This window comes from Halichoerus grypus, chromosome 8 (genome assembly GCF_964656455.1).
Source record: "Halichoerus grypus chromosome 8, mHalGry1.hap1.1, whole genome shotgun sequence".
In the NCBI taxonomy this organism is placed as follows: domain Eukaryota; kingdom Metazoa; phylum Chordata; class Mammalia; order Carnivora; family Phocidae; genus Halichoerus; species Halichoerus grypus.
In genome coordinates this window covers 74,387,158-74,406,282 of record NC_135719.1, presented here as the reverse complement: position 1 = coordinate 74,406,282, position 19,125 = coordinate 74,387,158, and the positions used below count along the sequence as shown (strand labels likewise).

General features: G+C 37.5%; 1 protein-coding gene across 4 annotated transcripts in view; it reads left to right on the top strand.

Annotated features, from left to right (window-relative positions):
* CDIN1 (CDAN1 interacting nuclease 1) overlaps window positions 1-19,125 on the top strand; it is a 254,139-nt gene that overhangs the window by 79,848 nt on the left and 155,166 nt on the right. For all 4 annotated transcript variants that reach the window (XM_078053403.1, XM_078053404.1, XM_078053402.1 and 1 more), the window contains 3 exons: window positions 11,196-11,275; window positions 11,612-11,661; window positions 17,419-17,486. In XM_078053403.1, coding sequence (XP_077909529.1) covers window positions 11,196-11,275; window positions 11,612-11,661; window positions 17,419-17,486 — 198 coding nt within the window. The remainder of the gene's footprint in view (window positions 1-11,195; window positions 11,276-11,611; window positions 11,662-17,418; window positions 17,487-19,125) is intronic.

Sequence of the window (19,125 nt, the reverse complement as noted above, 5' to 3'; positions counted from 1 at the left end):
CGGTTCCACCAATAATTGGGAGTGGGACTTTGGGGAAATTATTTAAATTCCTCATGCTTTGGGGCGCCTGGGTGGGTCATTTGGTTAAGCGTCTGCCTTTGGCTCAGGTCAGGATCCCAGGGTCCTGGGATCATGCCCCAGATCAGGCTCCTTGCTCAGCAGGGAGTCTGCTTCTCCCTCTGCCTCTCCCCCCACCACTTGTGCTCTCTCTCTCGCTCACTCGCCCTGTCTCTCAAATAAATAAATAAAATCTTTAAATTCCTCATGCCTTAATTTCTTTGTTTCTAAGATGGGGATAGCCACCTTGTAGGTATATTCTGAGAATTCAATGAGTTAATACATGTGAAGAGTTTAGAATGGTTCCATGGTAAGCACTCAGTAAATGTTAGCTGTTATTCCTTTTTAGAAGTGGAAACTTGCTATAGGGTAGACTGAGTGACCCCACCCCATCTTCCTGAATACTCAGCTGACTTGTACAAATGTTAAACTAGTGTTTCTGAAACTTTAGAAATTTGGGTACATTTACAGTTTTCCCTATCTACCATTGTACCACATGTACTAATAATAAATATACTATTTTTGCTTGAAAATTTTTAAAGTATCATTTAATTCTATTTTAAAAAGGAAATTATAATTTCACCTTACATTATAAACTAGAATTTCTTGCCATAAATAGAAAGTACTTATAAAAATAATACATAACTGCTAAAGAAAAAAATGTTTTGTGTGCTCAGAAAGTCACTTCATGTGCCTATGCCCGCGTTAAGCACTCTTCTCTTTGGGAGACGTGGCATTAGATGTTGTCAGTATTTAAAGACCCATTGTGTCCTACATCCTCTTAGTCTACGTTTTCTGAAAACAATATATATATTTTTAAATTTTCTTTGAAGACGTATTCATCTATAATGAGAAAAGTTCAAATTAAGTCAAATCCATTTGACTACCTAAATACTGAGATAACATTAGGGAATATAGGCAGGACTTGGATTTTGAATAGTTTATTGGCAATTCATTCGGCAATTTGTTGAGTAACTATTTTGTGCAGAGCAACCTTGAGGTGTTAACAGAAATATGTCTGCTGGTAAGCAGCTTGCCGAATATCCTGACACAAACAGTTCCTTAGTCTTCCATGTGAACCGTTCTCAAAAGGGGTAATATCGCATTAGCAGATATACAGTATACCTGTGGCATTAAAATTTCATGGGGGGAAATTAGGAAAAAATGTCTAAAAAATCTCCTTTGGTGGGCTATGATGAAAGAAAAGGTTAAGCAAGATTTATGTAGACCAGATAAACATAGGACCATGAAAGCCAAGCTTGAAATCTGAAACCTTCTAGCTTCGGAACTGGTAATATACCTGTAAGAATTCTCTCTTATCTTCTTGGGGTAACCGCAGGGTGAGCCTAATCCTCCATGGGATAGCCCCCAGATACTTAAAGATAACATTGAGGAAATAGGACATTGTTTTTTCCAAATTGTGCTAAATATTCCTTTTTCCTTCAGGTTTTTTTTTTTTTTTTTAAGTAGGTTATGGTTTCACATCTTGGCATCCTGATCAATCTCCTGTCAACAGATGACAAAGTAATATTTAATCAAGTGCCAAATGACTGGTAGACAATATGAGTTCTCTCCCCACTATGAGGGAGGGGAGAGCAAATGGATTGGAAACATAAGGGGAAATTCTGCTGGAGGAGATGAGACTTGAACTGGGCTTTGAAGTTTTGGCTGAGGGAAAGTTAAGAAAGAACATTCCAGATTTGGAGGATAGAATTGGGGGTGGCTGGGTTGGAGGGATGGGATTAAGTGTATTCCTGGCATTAGCCAGATGCTTAATAACTATCTGTTGCGTGTATGTTTGTGGAATAAGAGTTGATGGTGTATAGTGGCTCTAGATCTACAAATTGCCTGACATAGTCTGATCGGTGTGAATACTCATGCTTTGGAGACCTCTTCCTCTTGTCCTTACATAATACTTTTTTCTTTGATGACTGTAGTCAAAGTTATTTCTTAAACAATTATGTGCTAGTTAGAGAGCAGAATTTAATTTGCCTCTATAAGATTCCCTAATGTTAAAAGATTCTGCCTATTTAGATTGTCAGATGGGATCAGACTGCTTTAGAGATCACTCCTGTGCAGTGGGATAGCTAGTGGGCTGCCTGGAATTTTTGAGAAATAGTTCCAACTGCAAAAGTAAGTAAGCTCCTGGAGGCCACTGGCAATATTGAAAATGTCCGGAAAAGACATTGGCAGGCCAGCTCCCATGGAGATGTAACTTGGGACCTTTCTGACCTTGATGTCCAAAGGCCTTAAACCAGCGTTTGAAGAGAAGATTAAATTCTAGCTGGTATTTTAGGCTTAGCTGTTCTGGAGCTAAGCCTCTACAGGAGCCACATGAAAAGACAAGACTTTTGGTGTACTTGGGGAGCAACTGCCTTCCCCCACCAGCTGTCAACTGCACAGATTGTTTTTTCTTCTTGGAGGGAGAACTAGGTTCTAACACCACTGTCTGTCTGCGTATGTATTTGCTTCCAAATGGTCCATCTCGTCTGTATCCCAATATCGTCCATCTCTCACTTCATTCTTTTTTCTCTCCTGACTGCTGCCATCCAGTACACAGGCAGCGCCATGCTGGTTCACCTGTCATGCTTAAACCTATCTGTGACCTTGGGTTAGGGGTCCCAACTAGATATGGTCTAGTGTTCATTTCAGCTCAGGTATAACCTGGTCAAAAGGCACTCTTTGCAGTGGGCAGGATTTCCAGGGACCTTAAGCAGCATAGAGGACTCAGCTGCTTATTTGCTGCAGTTCCTTTCAGCAGTAGTGGGCCACTTACTTGAGCTTACACCAAGGAAAGGAAGAGTTATAAAAATGGGTGTGAGAGTCATTGGGGAGAAAGTCTCCACTTGCTTGATTGCTGGTGCTTGAAATAAGGGAAAAACCCCTTATAAGGTTATAGACAAGATTTAAAATACAACACCCTCCCGCCATGGAGTGATAGCACCGTAAGCTAATACACACACATGTGTAAAGGACTTCTCCCAGGTTCTTTCCGGAGAACAGATTGCATGGCGCATTGTACACTGACTGCCACAGAGGGCGTGGCAGGGGAGGCAGGTAGCAAGGGAGAATCTGGCATTGTCAGATTACCTCTGACTGTCTCTCCAAGGCTGTGGCCATTACATTGGCAAGAACAGTCCCCCGACTTTATATATATGTGTGTATATATCTCATGAAGTCTTTCTTCTTTTACCCTCTTGACAATAGAAGGTAATAAGTGATGCATGTATGGATAATGCAGTTTCGGGGGGCAGAACAGGTAAGCCACCCTGTGCTCTAAGGACAGGCAGAGCAACAAGGTAACAGCTTCAGCTGCCCAAGTCTGAAACAGCATGTTAAGCGCTCTTCCTGGGTTATTTTATTTCGTCTTCACAACAGGCCTGCAAAGTAAGCACCAGTGTTCTGCTCTTTTACAGATGAGGGGACTAAGGGTCACAGACATGAATTAGCTTTTTGAGAGGACAGAGCTAGTGGGTGGCAGAGTCAGGCCTCCAACCAGGTCTGCCTGATTCTAGGCTCAGCTCGTAACCACTGCTCCATGCTGCCTCTCCCTTTGAAAGTATTAGACGGCATAGCTTTCCAAGTTCACCTTTCCTTTAGAAGGCATGTTTTTCCTCTTTTGAGGAAGATGTAAATAAACATGGTCTTGTGTGACATCTAGGTCATAAGGAACTGTAAAGTGCTGCCTGGTTTTTTGGGTTGTTTGCTCTTGGAACCCATTTCAAGGGGAAGTTCATGCAAACCGTAGAGAGGCCCACCTGGAGAGGAATCAAGGCCCTTCACCCACCGTTCCCGTGGAGATAGAAGCAAGTGCAGATTTGCCAGACATGTAAGTGAATCATGATGAAAGTGAACCCTCCAGCACCCAGATAATCCACTCCAGGTAATGTCACACAGAGACAAGCCATCTCCATTAACCTAGCCTAAACTACCAAATCATGAGCATGTTAAGAAATTATTGTTTAAGCCTCCCCCCTCCAAAAAAAAAAAAAAAAAGAGTTTATATTTAAGAATATAATGGAACTGATTCTCAAACCCACAGAAACTTGGTAAGCTTGATGATTAGCACAGTGCTGTCTGTGACATGGCAACAGTCTTTGGAGGAGTCAGGGTAACAATTCATTTTCTAGCCACCAGTGACCCTTCTCCCATTCGCTGGCCCAGCCAGACCCTATGCATCAGGGAGGACTTTGACTCCACTCTACAACCCACTTGCTTTTTGGCCACCTGCCCTTCTCTCTATTGTTTGTGGCTCCCGTTTCTTAGAAGGACCTTCTCTTTATATATTTAAATAACTTGAAATCCACAAAAATTAACGAGGAAGAGGCTTTCCCTTGAACTTCTTACTAAAAAGCTTCCAAAAATTTTAGCAACATAGCAGAATGAGCTTTTATTGATGGTCCACATTTGCACGACAAAGACATAGAAATGATGTAAAAAAGAAACAAACAGAAATCTTCTAAAATACAAAACCAAGTTCAAACAAAAGGAATTCAATCTCTGGGGGCAAGGAATGAAGAGAGAATGTATATTCAGTTTGGTAAACAGGGACTCTCACTTTGTAGGTCCACAAGAGTTGTTAGCTTTAGATATGGACATGAGGGGTTGGGGCTGGGATTTTTAACTCCCTGAAGGGAGTTGGAAGTGAGCCTCCACATACAGCCCAATCCATGAGAAAAGGACTGAGGAAACTCCACTTGGCCTGGAGAAAGTGGCAAGGAAGCTTGCTTCCTGTATATGGTCTTGAGTGTGGGGTATTTGGAGAGAGAAATTAGAAATAGGCCAGCACGGGCGCCTGGATGGCTCAGTTGGTTAAGCGACTGCCTTCAGCTCAGGTCATGATCCTGGAGTCCCGGGATCGAGTCCCGCATCGGGCTCCCTGCTCAGCGGAGGGTCTGCTTCTCCCTCTGACCCTCTTCCCGCTCGTGCTGTCTCTCATTCTCTCTCTCTCAAATAAATAAATAAAATCTTTAAAAAAAAAAAAAAGAAATAGGCCAGCACCATTTGTGGATTTGGGTCCAAATTTGCGCTCTCGTTTATGCTGCAGGAAGCCCACATTAAGAAACAAACAATAAAACTGGTCTCTGTAAAAAAAAAAAACAAACTAAACGCGAAACTACTCTGTCATGGTTATTTCCACAGTACAGGTCAAACAATTCTTGCTGCAATTAAGTTCACAGTAAAAATTTACAAACCAAGTGAGAAAACCACCATCAGAGGGAAGATAACTACATAGGCAGGTAGGCAGATAGATAGAGAAATTGCATACCATGAACTGGAAATGAGAAAATGAATATAATAGAGGTTAAATCTATAAGATGATGTTTTAAAACAAAAAAATTATATAAACTGATCTAATAAAGTAAAAACTAACTAGATAAGTGAAAGAATAGAATATAGTATGAAAAAAGAGCAGACAGATTTGAGAAAGACAATAAAATTTAGAAATGATATAATTATCATTGAAGTTAAAAGCTCATTAGATAAAGGGTGCCTGGGTGGTGCAGTCAGTTGAGAGTCCGACTCTTAATTTCAGCTCAGGTCATGATCTCTAGGTCGTGGGATTGAACCCTGCTTTGGGCTCCACATCAGCACAGAGTTGGCTTGAGATCCTCTCTCTCGCTCTCCTTCTGCCCCTCCAGCTCGTGTGTGTGTGGGGGGGTGGGGGTGGGTGGGTGCCCTCTCACTCTCTCTCTCAAGTAAGTAAATAAAATCTTAAAAAAGAAAAACTCATTAGATGAGTGAAGTGTCAGAAGAATTAGAACAAAAGTTAGTGAATTTTAGGATGGCTCTAAGGAAAGGACCTTTAGTATATTACACAAGAGATGAATAGAGAGGAAATATAAATACTTTATAGGAGTAGGAGATATAGGGGGTAGTAATAAGGCCTTCTATTAGATGTCTAATTTAAGAGTGCCAGAAGAAGAGAATGGAGGCCAAAGCTATAGTGGCTCAAAACTTTGCAAACTGGTTAAAGGCATGTATCCTTAGGTTCATCAAACATAGCTAATTCCAAGCAGGCTAAATTAAAAGAGCCATACCCAGGCACCCAGTGATGAAACTGTTGAATATCAAAGAAAAATCTAAAAGGAACCAGAGATAAAAGACAAATTATTTCTATAGGGATTATTATTAGACTGACAGTAGAGTTCTTAGCAATAACAGATGTCAAGAGTCAGTGGAATCTTATTTTCAAATGGTTGAAATAAAATGACTTTTAGCTTATAATTCTATACCCAGCTATATTATCATTCTAAAGTGAGAACTAAGTTATTTTCAGGCAAGACAAGACTAAGAGATTTTACTGCTCAGTGGTCCCCTCTGAAAGAACTAATACATAGGTGCTTTAATAACAAGGATAATGAATCTAAAAGCGGAGAACAGAATACAGAAAGCAGCACTGAAGGAGAAAATTGGCAAACATGTTCGTAAATCTAAATAAGTATTGAACATTTAAAAAAATAGAAACTACATTAGAGTACTTGAGAACAGAACCAGTTGTGTGTGCTTGTATGTATATATGTATATGGAGAGAGAGAGATTTATTATAAGGAATAGGCTCACACGATTATAGAGGTTGAAAGTCCCAAGTGCTACAGTGGGCAAGCTGGAGACCCAGGAGAGCCAGTGATATAGGTCCAATCCTCTTGAGATCCAGGAGGAGCCAATATTTTAGTTTGAGTCCAGAGGATGTCCCAGATTGAAGGCAGTCAGGCAGAGAAACTAGTCTTTTACTCAGTGTTTTATGTTCTAGTCAGACCTTCATCTGACTGAATGAGACCCATCCACATTGGTGAGGGCAGTCTATTTTACTCCAATTCAGATGTGAATCTTATCCAGAAACACCCTCACAGACGTATCCAGAATAATGTTGGGTCAAAAGTCTGGGCACCCTGTGGCCCAGTCAAGTTGACATAAAATTAACCATCACAGAAACTAAGAAATTATGTTTACAAACAGGGTGGTTGAGCAAAAATTAGTAGACAGAATAACATGGAGGCTGATGGGGAAGGGGGGAGCTTCCTAATTGGAGTGAGTGAATTCTTAATTCCTTATATAGCTGGCCCTTGAACAACATGGGTCTAAACTGCATGGGTCCACTTATGTGGATTTTTCTTATACATACACATATAGTGCAATACTATTTTTATAAACACAGTGCATTTAAAAAAAATATTAACACAGTGCAGTATTTTCTCTTCCTTATGATTTTCTTAATAACCTTTTCTTTAGCTTTATTGTAAGAATATAGTATATAATACATATAGCACATAAAATATGTGTTAATCGACTGTTTATGTTATCAGTAAGGCTTCCTGTCAACAGCAGGCTGTTAATAGTTACATTTTAGGAAGTCAAAAGTTATATGTGGGATTGTGACGACCCAGGGGATTGGTGCCCCTAACCCCCATGTTATTAAGGGTCAGCTGTGCTCAGAATTACAAAGAAGATATGATTAGATTACATATGGGTTCAGTTAAAATTAATTAAAAATTAATAAGAATATAGAAGATTTGGGGCACCTGGGTGGCTCAGTCGGTTGGGCATCCAACTTCTTGATATCGGCTCAGGTCATGTTATCAGGGTCATGAGATCAAGCCCTATGTTGGGCTCCATGCTCAGTGGGGCGTCTGCTTGAGATGTTCCCTCTACCTCTGCCCCTACCTTCCCTCTCTTTCTCTCTCTCTCTCTCTCTTACTTTCTTTCTCTCTGTCAAATAAATAAATCTTAAGAAAACAAAGAACATAGAATATTTTAATAATACAATTAAAAATCTTGGCCTACTAGACATACCTGAACCCCATACCTCAAAAATAGGAGCTTTAGTATTTTTTAAGACATGTAAAATATTTATAAAAATTGATTGCATATGAAAACACCAATGGAAGTCAAATAGATACCCTCAAATTAATATAAGCATCACATACTTTGACCAATATGATCAAATTAAAAATTTGAAATAAGTTTTTAAATAACTTATGGATCAAAGATGAAATCATAATGGAAACTATAAAATATTTATAAATAAATGAGAACAACACTTGTGGCATGTAGCTAAAGCAGAATTTAGAGGAAAAATTATAGCCTTAAAAAGTATATGTTGAAATAAAAGATTGAAAATTTAAGTAATAAAGATAGTAAGTTTGTAAAAGAATAATACAACAAATTCAAAGAAGAAATCCAGAAATAATGACAAAAGGATGAATTAAATGAAATTGGAAGGAATGAAGCAGTAGAGAAAATCAACAAAACCAAAATTTAGTTCCTTCAAAATACTAGTAAAATGAACCAACCTCTAGAAAGACTGATAAATAAAACAGTTTACACAAATTAATATTAGACTATCTAAAGTTAATTTAATTGAAGATACAGACATTAAGTCAGAGTGGCAGGGGCATGGATGTTTATTGTTTTAGGCTCTTGAAATATTTCACAGAAAGCAGATCATAATCTTGGGCATTATGCCTTAGTCCGGGCATTGCCTGTTGCCTCTCTTCCGTAGCATGCTTCAACAGGGACCAGTTCTCCCCTATCCCTGTGCACACAGCTCCAAATGACTAGTGCATTCCTGCTTTGTACCTGCTTGGTAGAAAGCTGACATTCCAGCGAGTTGAAGCAGTGACAGAGGTAAACTCTGAAATCAAGGGGATGAATGCCTCTAGCAAAGGTTAGGGAGAACAAGTCTCCTGTCCACATATGGTCAAAAAGATGGATACAACTTGGACATAGGTAGTAGCTGGCCGTGGACATCTTGCTTATGAAAGGTACTGGCTTCCTTGAGCCCTTCTTATTCCTAGTCATCCCAAGATTATCCAACCGCCTTTCCTTACCTGGTTGATACTTTTCATCCCTTTGGCACTTTTAGCTTCAGAATATGTGTGTAAAATTAAGTTTGCGCTCTGGTTTGATCTGAGACACAAGCATAACTTTGTTGAAGCCCAAGTCCTAAAATCCTCAAACAGAAGGCAGGCACATCCTAGGTCTGTAGCCAAGGCCTTGAAACCCTATTTATTATCATTTTCTTGCTCCAAAAAATGGCAGGTTGCAATAAAAGGAAAAGACATTTTGTTGAGTTTAAAATGAATGTGGACTCGATATATAGTTTTTACTTTTCAGTTTAAAATGATTGACTTGTTCTTGTAAGCTTTCTCTGATTTGAATGGTGTTCTATTCAATATGTTCAGACTATTTTTTAAAAAGTGTGTTGGCTATGATTCTTAATTCTGATAAGCACAGTATTCAAAAATTTATATTGTGAGGAAAATTAGGATGTCATTGGTTTCTTTTTTCTATAATATTTCCTTTGTGACCTCATCTTCTTCTGTTCTAGAGTATTGTCTCTCGTCTATTTTAAAAAGAGCCTTTGGCTGGGGGGCTCTTGGGTGACTCAGTCAGTTGAGCGTCTGCCTTCGGCTCAGGTCATGATCTCAGGGTCCTGGGATCAAGCCCAATTGCATCAGGCTCTCTGCTCAGGGGGGAGTCTGCTTCTCCCTCTCAATCTCCCTCTGTGCTCTCTCTCTCAAATAAATAAAATAAAATCTTTAAAAAAAAAAAAAAGACCCTTTGATCTATGATTTGCAGTGAGTTATCATATAGTTTGGTTCTTACTATTACTTAAACTTTAACAAAATCAACAACAAAATAGCCGTTGTAGCTATTTTCTATAGAGACTCACACAAAAACCCTTTAACGAAGTCAGCTCAGATAATATTGTCATTTTCTACAGAAGAAAATAGTGAATCTGAGAGGTGCCATATTCCATAAATTTGCCCTGGTTGCGGAGCTGGTTGTAGACATAGGGCTGGATAGTATTCCTATTCCTCTCGTGATGATGTTCTTGGGATTCCAGATATGTGTTCCACACTTGCAGAACAAACACATAGTTACAAATGGCTAAGTACATAAATGTGGCTATACACATGCAGAATAGGAAATAATTAAAATAAGTGTACTGCATTTTTTCTTTGTGGACTCAGTACTGTGCTTAAGTGAAAAAGATGTAATTTCCCTATTTCTTTGCACGGTATTTACTAACATTTATCATATCTGTCACTGATCTTATGGTACTGAACTTGATAAAGAACATAATAATTTTAAAAACAAAAAAAAAACAAAAAAAAAAACAAAAGTCATCTCAACATGAATGATGTTGATCCCTGGTCTGTGTTCATTCTATTAACTAGATAATTATCCAATATGTACTTTAATTTGTGTTTGTGTGGATAAACCCTAAGCCATTTTGCTGAATGTTTGGGAATGATTCCACTGGAGGATTGGAAGAATTGATTCCTAGGCAGCACTAGACTTAGCTTTAGTTTAGAGACTTGCCTTCTTCCCGTGCAAAGGAAGAGGAGTTCTGGTCACCTTGGCTTCCACACGCCTACAGAAAAGAGCAGGGCCAGAATCTCTTGCCTCCGTATGCTAAGTGTGTGATCTGATATAGCATTCTTCATTAAATGCCTCCCCTAGCCTCTTCTATAGGTTTTCCTGGGGTGAGGTCTATTTAATTTACAATTGGCTGTGAGGAGACGTATTTTGGGACAAAAATTCATATATAAATAAATATATATTTTTTTCTTACTTAAGATTCCCTCAATGGTTAATCAACTTTACCTACTTTCCTTATCTGTGAAATGGACACAGCATTTTATGGCAGTTGATGAGAATTATTTCAGAAATGTTTAGAATTCAGAGATTCTTTCTTGGCTAAAAGTTATTTTTATCGACATCATTGAAGTCTGACCTGCCTTCACTAAGCTCTCCAGATACATATGCTTAGTAATAAAATACTTAGCCACAAAAGGTAACTATTTCTTTTCTGATGGTTCTTGCTGTGTTTTTTCCCCCAAGCGGGCTTTTCCAAAGCTAATGTATCTGCAAAGAGACATATGCTTTAGGTCTGTACTTGTTAATTTACCTTGGAAAAATTAGGTCATCTTCAAATCTGGCAGTGTGGCTTATAAACTTGGCAAAATGGTCTAATTAAAAGCTTCTCTTCGATTAAAAAAAAAGGAAAAAATTATTAGAATCGGTAATGTTTTCATTTTCGTGGTTTGTGTACATATAGGTATATGTCACACCTCATGCTGCACTAAAAGTATGTTGACTGTTAACAGTTCATCTCTTTTCTTCTACAGCCTCCAAGTCTGTTATAAATAGTATGCTACGGGACCCTTCTCAGATTCCAGATGGAGTTCTAGCAAACCAGGTCTATCAGGTATTAATCACAGCTGTCTATTTTCAGTGGCAGTGCTATCCGCCTAGCAGAGTAAAGGATTTTAAACCTCATTTAATTACTGTCATCGTAAACTATCACTGAGGTCAGGGTGCACCATAAATGGCAATGCAATATTTGCGAGAAGAGCATTTCACTTTTTAATAGCTTGCTTTTATAGTGAATAAAAAGCATGTGATTTTTGTTTTCTGTGATTAAATCTTAACAGCCTTTGATAGTTTGTTTTTTTTTAAGAAACGTAATTACAGCTTTTAGGATACTAGTTCACGGTAACAGTTTTCGTAGTGACCCCAGACCCCTTCTCTGTTTTGTCCGCAGTGCATCGTGAACGACTGCTGTTATGGACCACTGGTGGACTGCATCAAACAGTATCCTTTCCCATAAAATTTTAGGTGTGCAATTGACGAGCTCAGACTCAGTGGAGGAGATGTGTCTAGCTTTAACCTGACATAAAGTTCTGCTTCACAAAACACATTTCATACTCTTCTACTTTACATTCAGTCAGCTGGAGGGTCACTGCAGACCATCCTTTCCTCCAGCTTAAGGAAAATCAGATGGGCCACGGGAAGCTGGGGTTTCAGAGAGTTTAAAGGTACAGAGTCATTGGGCACGTAACTTACTATCTGGGAGTGTGGCTCACCAGTCCAATGAACGTTTTAAAAAAATAGAACAAATTTCTATTTAAAATGAGCCAAATTCAGTTGAGTTTCCTAGAATAAATTTTGAGCCTGGAGTTCAAGGATGACATGATTAAAATGCCACGCAGACCATCACATCTGAAAGGGCAGTAGATTCTTGTTGCTTAAATGCTGATTACAGTCTGCACTGCCATTTGCATCCCTAATAAACAACTTTAGAGAAACCAAGCTAATTTATCCATCTGCCATTTGCATCCATAATAAACAACTTTAGAGAAACCAAGCTAATTTTTCCGTCTGGATTGAACTTAAGGCTATGAAAACAGACGTCCAGTCATTCTTCATTAAAGACATTGAGATTACTAAAGAGTTAATGCTTACTTCTTGAAATGGGATTTGAGCCAACAGTCACTACTTCATGAAGGGGCATGTTCTTCATCCATACATTTAGTAGCATTGTGGCAATACTAAGAATTTTGATAATCCTGGGTGGAAAATACTATTTAAAGGGTCAATAACTAGTAATTTTTTTAATGAAAATTATCTTCCACCTGAGTCCACGAGTCTTGCATTTCTTAATGCTGTAACAGCCTTCCTAATAGAGGTTTTGTGAGTGTGGATAGCACTGTGACCAGTGGAGATTCAGTGCTACCAGTCAGGAAGCTTTCTGTTGACAGCCTTTTTTGTTGGAAGTCAAGTGTTTGTGTGTGTGTGTGTGTGTGTGTGTGTGTGTGTGTGTGTGTGTGTCTGTTTATCCCACCTTATTTTCACAAAGGCTTAGAGTCTGTAAAATTTTTGTAAGGAAACTCACTCATTTTCTTTTTTATAAAGTTAACCTTTGAAAAATAATCTCTTCACAGAGCCCTCTTGTAGGAATATTCACTACCTAAGTTACAGCCCTTTACATATTTATTCTTCAAGTCAGTTCCCCCAATGTAGTTTAAATTAATAAAATCACAGCACTGTCATAAGCTTGCCTTTTTATTGGACCAAAGTGAAACCATACTTCTATTTTCAGTATAAAATTAATGATAGCATTAAAAATTGTAGGAGTGCCAACCTCATGTTGCTACAGTGATAAAGTTTAGCACATTTGTGTAACAACTAACACCATCTCAGAGTATCTGGGGTGGAATTACATGTTAATTTTAAAGCATATAAAATAGTTAAAAATCAATTTAAAGTTAAGGTTTTAAAAGCATAATGTCTTTTGAAGGATTGCATATTGATTTTAAATATAACTATCTAATTATATATGCATGGACTAAAGTATGAAGTCAACTGCTTTGTAAATGCCAGGAGGCTATTTTTCAGTAATAGTTGAGATGCTTACGGGAAACTAGATTGCTGCATTGCTGGCTAAGAAAATGGCTTGTGAGGTTATTTACAAGTTTTGCCCCATGGTCACTGCCATACATCAATAATAGGTATTATTATAGACAAAGTCTAAGTGTTTTCTGCTTATAGAGCATTATAAATTCTGTTCGGAGTATTTTCTTTACATTTTTGCCATCATTCACTTTCCTTTTTTGGCTGTGTTATTGCTAGTAGAATTTAATGTAGTACATGATTTCAATTGATAAAGATAATGATGAATGTCTATAAATTGCATTCACTGACTAGATTATAATTTTGCAGTTCCATTATGCCTATTGCCAGTAAAATTACTGTTTTTATAAGCTTTGTGTTCTAGACCTTGTATTTTATATATGTTTATATCAAGCAAAGAATAATCAAGAAGTATGTCTTTCCCAAATTTCAAATCGGTGATTGCTTTTACCATGCAAAGTAAAACAAGCTGGGAAATTTATAGAGAACTGATTTTATTTTTGCACTGAGGTAGTAGCAGTTTCATATAATGTAAATATACTTGCATAGATGTTTCCTAGACTGATCCACAGGAATTACTTTATTTCACACTGAATAAAAATTAGTAGTTTTCCATGTGAGTGAAAATGCTATTTGTATGTTGTTCTGATAATTTAGTAATGTTTACATTGCTTACTGTCGGTAAATTACATCATTTTGTAAGAAAGTACACATTTAGTAAATAGAATTGGTGCAAAATCTTTTTACTCCATTATGAAAATGTTACATGTAGACATTTGTGTAAGTAGAATAAAGGAAATTGGTCATTTACAAATAAGACACCACGAAAAGCACAGTAGCAAAGAGTATATAAATTGTCATTGTGCGTTCTTTTTCTTTGGTGTCTGCGACATTTTTTCCTGCATAGCCATGTCCATCCACACCTTTGCTGCCACAAATATAGTCACTGACACAAAAGGTGTGAGAAACCAGCCACCTCAACTTTCCAAAGTGTGACTCCAGGACACAGCTATTACACAAAGACCTACACAGAGAAGCAAGGAAAGATAATGAGGCAGGAAGCTTAAAATGCTGTGGGTTTCATTTCTGTACCATCAGTAACCTCAGTTTCATGATTCAACATTTTAGATGTAAATAATTTACAACAATAAAAGTGAGAGCGCATTTATGTGGATTAGAAGTAAATTATTTAGTTCTAACATGTGGGATGCCCCTAATAATGAGACACTGTAGAGAGATATTCATCAGATATCTTCAGTGGACTCTGCAAATGTGTGAAATTTTGTGATTTGAAAATTTTTGTTCCTTTATTCTGTTTCCAATTAGAAATTAAATAAGCACACCACGTGCATGGTGGGGGGAGGGGACAACAGAAGGAAAAATTGCAATGATGAAGACTTGGGGCTCATTTTGACGGTGGACATGAGTGGCCACATCGCTTGAATTATGATTTAAATGATATTCACCTGTATGTGTTGATAAAGGGCAGATAATGCTCTAGGAATTTTTTTAAATAATGCATACATTTTATTTCATTTTAATTGCACTCTTACAGTGCATGATCAGAATCAGAGAGTCTTTGGTAAGCTGAGGAGTGGTACGACCAGGTTGACATTATCCAATGGAGAATTAGATAATTAATACCAAATGCTTTTGACAGAATCAAAGTACCAGAATAGGATAACGCTCCTTTTCAGATATTGTGCAATCTCATCCTTTTGGAAAATAGAGCAGAATTCCAAGTCCTATTCCTGATTTAATTATTTACCAGCCATGGGACCTTCAGAAAGTTCCTCAGCCTTCTTGAACCTTGCTTTCTGTAATTATAAAAATGGGATTAATAATAGTACTTATTCATGTGGTGGTGGTGAAGGTTAAATAAGATGATAACCCAAGTGGAAATGCAAATCAAAACTACAATGAGATATCATTTCACATCTGTCAGAATGGCTAAAATCAACAACACAAGAAACAAGTGTTGGCAAGGATGTGGAAAAAAAGGAACCCTCTTGCCCTGTTGATGGGAATGCAAATTGGTGCAGCCATGATGGAAGACAGTATGGAGGTTTAAAAATAGGACTACCCTATGATCCAGTGATCGCACTACTGGGCATTTATCCCCAAAATACAAAAACACTAATTCAAAGGGATACATGCACCCCTATGTTTATATAGCATTATTTACAACAGCCAAGATATGGAAGCAACCCAAGTGTCCATTGATAGCTGGAGGAATAAGACGTGGTGTATGTACACACATACACACACACACAATGGAATATTGTTCAGCCATAAAAAGAATGAAATCTTGCCATTTACAATGATATGGATGGATCTAGAGAGTATAATGCTAAGTGAAATAAGCCAGTCCAAGACAAATACCATATTTCATTCATATATGGAATTTAAGAAACAAAAAAGCAATGGAAAAAAAGACAAACCAAGAAACAGACACTTAACTATAGAGAACAAATTGGTGGTTACCAGAAGGGAGGTGGGTAGGAGGATGGGTGAAATAGGTGATGGGGATCATAGAGTGCACTGGTGATGACCACTGGGTGATGTATGGAAGTGTTGAATCACTATATTGTACACCTGAAACTAATATAACACTAAGTATTTTAACTATACTGGAATTAAATTTTTTTTAAAAAATTTAAAAAAAAATGATAGGCTGGGATGGTAGCAGAGGAAGTAGTAAAAATTTGGTGAATATTGTATTTAGTTATAAGTTGACACCAACATGAGTTGCTGATGTATTGAGAGGAGTGTGGGAGAAAGGTAGGAGTTGAGGACTCCTGCATTCTGGTTTGAACAGCATGGGGTTGTCAGTAACTAAGATGGTAATGAAGCAAATGGCGTATGCATGTGTGAGCAGCTGAACGTAATGAATCTGTGAAACTATAACAATAAAATAACCAAAGTTTATTGAGGACTTACCAAAAAAAAAAAAAAAGGTGATACCCCAACTGTTTAACACTGAGGCTTTGTGTTACAGTGCTTAAGAAATATTAGCTAGTATCAATTATTTTTACATAATTATTTTAATACTTTTCAAGAAGTTGTATGGAGGTCATACAAAAGGCTTTGTGAACATCATATTCCAATCCTTTGCTTTGCCACACTTGAACCGTATGACTGTGTGCGGATTCTTTTCTAAGCTTTGGTTTCCTCATCTATAAAATAAGGATGATAATAACTAAGGATGAAATAACATACATAGGGCGCCTGGGTGGCTCAGTTGGTTGGGCGACTGCCTTCAGCTCAGGTCATGATCCTGGAGTCCCAGGATCGAGTCCCACATCAGGCTCCCTGCTCAGCAGGGAGTCTGCTTCTCCCTCTGACCCTCTTCCCTCTCGTGCTCTCTATCTCTCATTCTCTCTCTCAAATAAATAAATAAATAAATCTTTAAAAAAAAAAACATACATAAAGCACTTAACACAGTACCTACCTCATAGTAATTGCTCAAAGAATTTACATGTGTGTGTGCGTATCTGTTTCTATGAATATGATAATATGTGTGCGCTCTTGCACACGAGAGGAAGACTTGAAGAATCCTCTGCACCCGCACCCCAACCCCACAGTCCTTTGCAACATGCAGTCTTTCCTCCACGGTGCCTAGAATTCTCAACAAGTCAGCTATTTGGCTTCCCCCGTCACATAAGATCACCAACCGTAGGCTGAAAGTGGGACAGAAACTAGAAATGCTGGCTCTGGGACAAGTATGGATTCTTAGAAGATTTATGGAACTCTGTAAGACTGGAAACTCCTTTAAGGCAAAGCCTGGTTGGTATTCTTTGCTGCATTTAGTAAGTGCTTAATAAATGCACTAAATTGAATTAAGGGATTTTTAACATAGTACAAAGGATGTTTAAAATGACTCTGCCTCCTTTCAAAAGAAGATAAGGTACACATCCATTTACAAATCTTTATTTGCCCAAATGCATATAAACATTACAGAAATAGAAAAATTCCCCTGAATCATTAAATGAGGGCATGTATGTAGAAATCTCATTCCTCAGAAATGTGGGCTAAAGGTGGAAATAGTTGCTATGATTACTCTATTTTCCGTTTCATCTCAAAGTAGAGACCTGGTATTAGCATATTTTTAATTGTATAATTCCACCTGTGTTACCCTCCTTAACTAAAACTTCTTAGTGCCATTGGTCATGAGCACGAAGTCCTGCTAAGAGACATGCTTCTGGAGAAAAACCTGTCCTTCCTAGGTAAGTATTACTTACATCCTCTCTAGCTTGTAATATCTGCATGAGTGCTTAAATATATATTTTTAAAAATCTTCCACTCGCAGTTATTATATACTAAAAGAAGAGTGAACAATGATTGATGCTGTGCATGTTATCTTTTATTGATTTAGAACTAAGCAGGAACTCAGTTACCTAATCCCTATATATACAGCACATGCACAGGCTTGCAATTAATATTTTATAGAATAAGTGGCTGAAAAAATGCTTTAATATCTATTGCAGTATTACTTTTGGTGTCATGAGATATTAGCCGTAATCTAGGTCTTATGAGACAAAGAAACAAAAGAAATACTGCCTATAAAATGCTTTATATGTTAAAAAGAATAGTTAGAAAAATTCATGTTGGATATGTTTGTCTAATGTATGGAATCAGAGTGTACTTTTACTTGAAAGTCAAATATTAAGCTTTTATTATTTTTATGAGAGACAATAATTGTCATTATAGATTTAGTGTGATTTTTAAAAACCTCACATGTATACATGGACATGTGTTTTTGTGTGTGTACCAATGTGGAATCTTGTTATAGATTGTTATTTCTTTCAATATCTGAAGCATTAAAATTAAGCCTTGAAGGTTATACATCTGATAATTGATCACAGAAACCATAAAGCACTCTACAATGAATTAATTCCTCTTCTCCACTGTAGATGTAATTTTAAAGGTTCTATACCAACCTAAATGTGCATTGTACACATCTGTTATATGTAGATATTTAAGTCTGCATAGTGTGTTTTTTTAGGTTGAAAAAAATCACAGAATATTAGATTACACAACCTTTGTTCCAAAATGGACAAAGATTTGGCCAAGGAAAGTCCATTGGATGGCCTTACATCAAATTGGGGAGGGATGTTGAAGACAAGCCTGCAAAAAGTCTGTTTTAAGTCTTAGTATTCAATATTTTTATTAATGAACTGGAGAATGGAGTTGAGTGTATTATCAGGTTGTTGATAATTTTAAGATGGGAGATCTCATAAATGTTCTCTAGCAGGGGCTAAAGAAAATTGATTTAGGAAAATGGCCTCAAATTAGTGAATTAAATTTCAGTATGTAAAAGTAGCAAGTTTTTTCATGTAAGGGAGGAGGAGCAAAAGGCTTACATGTGGTCTAAACTGAGTTCCACGTCCTTGACTCCCTTGATTCTGTGAACAGTGTTAGACTGAATTGACCATGGCTAGCAAAGACAATGCAGAAACATGGCCAGAGTCATTAGCACTTGCATACAAGTTCAGAAAGGGGACTTACTATTCATGGGTCCCATCTAGTTCTCTGTGCTATCAGGTCTAGAGATAACTATTTTATTAAAGTACACCCAAAGTGATACTTAACTGATCTCTAAAATAAATGAGCTATAGGATATTTAGCTGATTCCATGTAACCTCAGTGCTGTTTTTAAGCATTTCCTTATCAGCATACAAAGAAGTTAATTTATTCTATGCATTTTAAGCATTTTAATGTAGTACTGAATTATTACAAGTTTATTTACAAGTTAAAGCATGAGAATTCAAAGCTTTGTGTGAAATATTGTTCTGGGGTTTTCTTTTACCTTGTATATATACCCCTTCACAGTGATTAATTAGGTCTAAAGTACTGTGCCAGGTA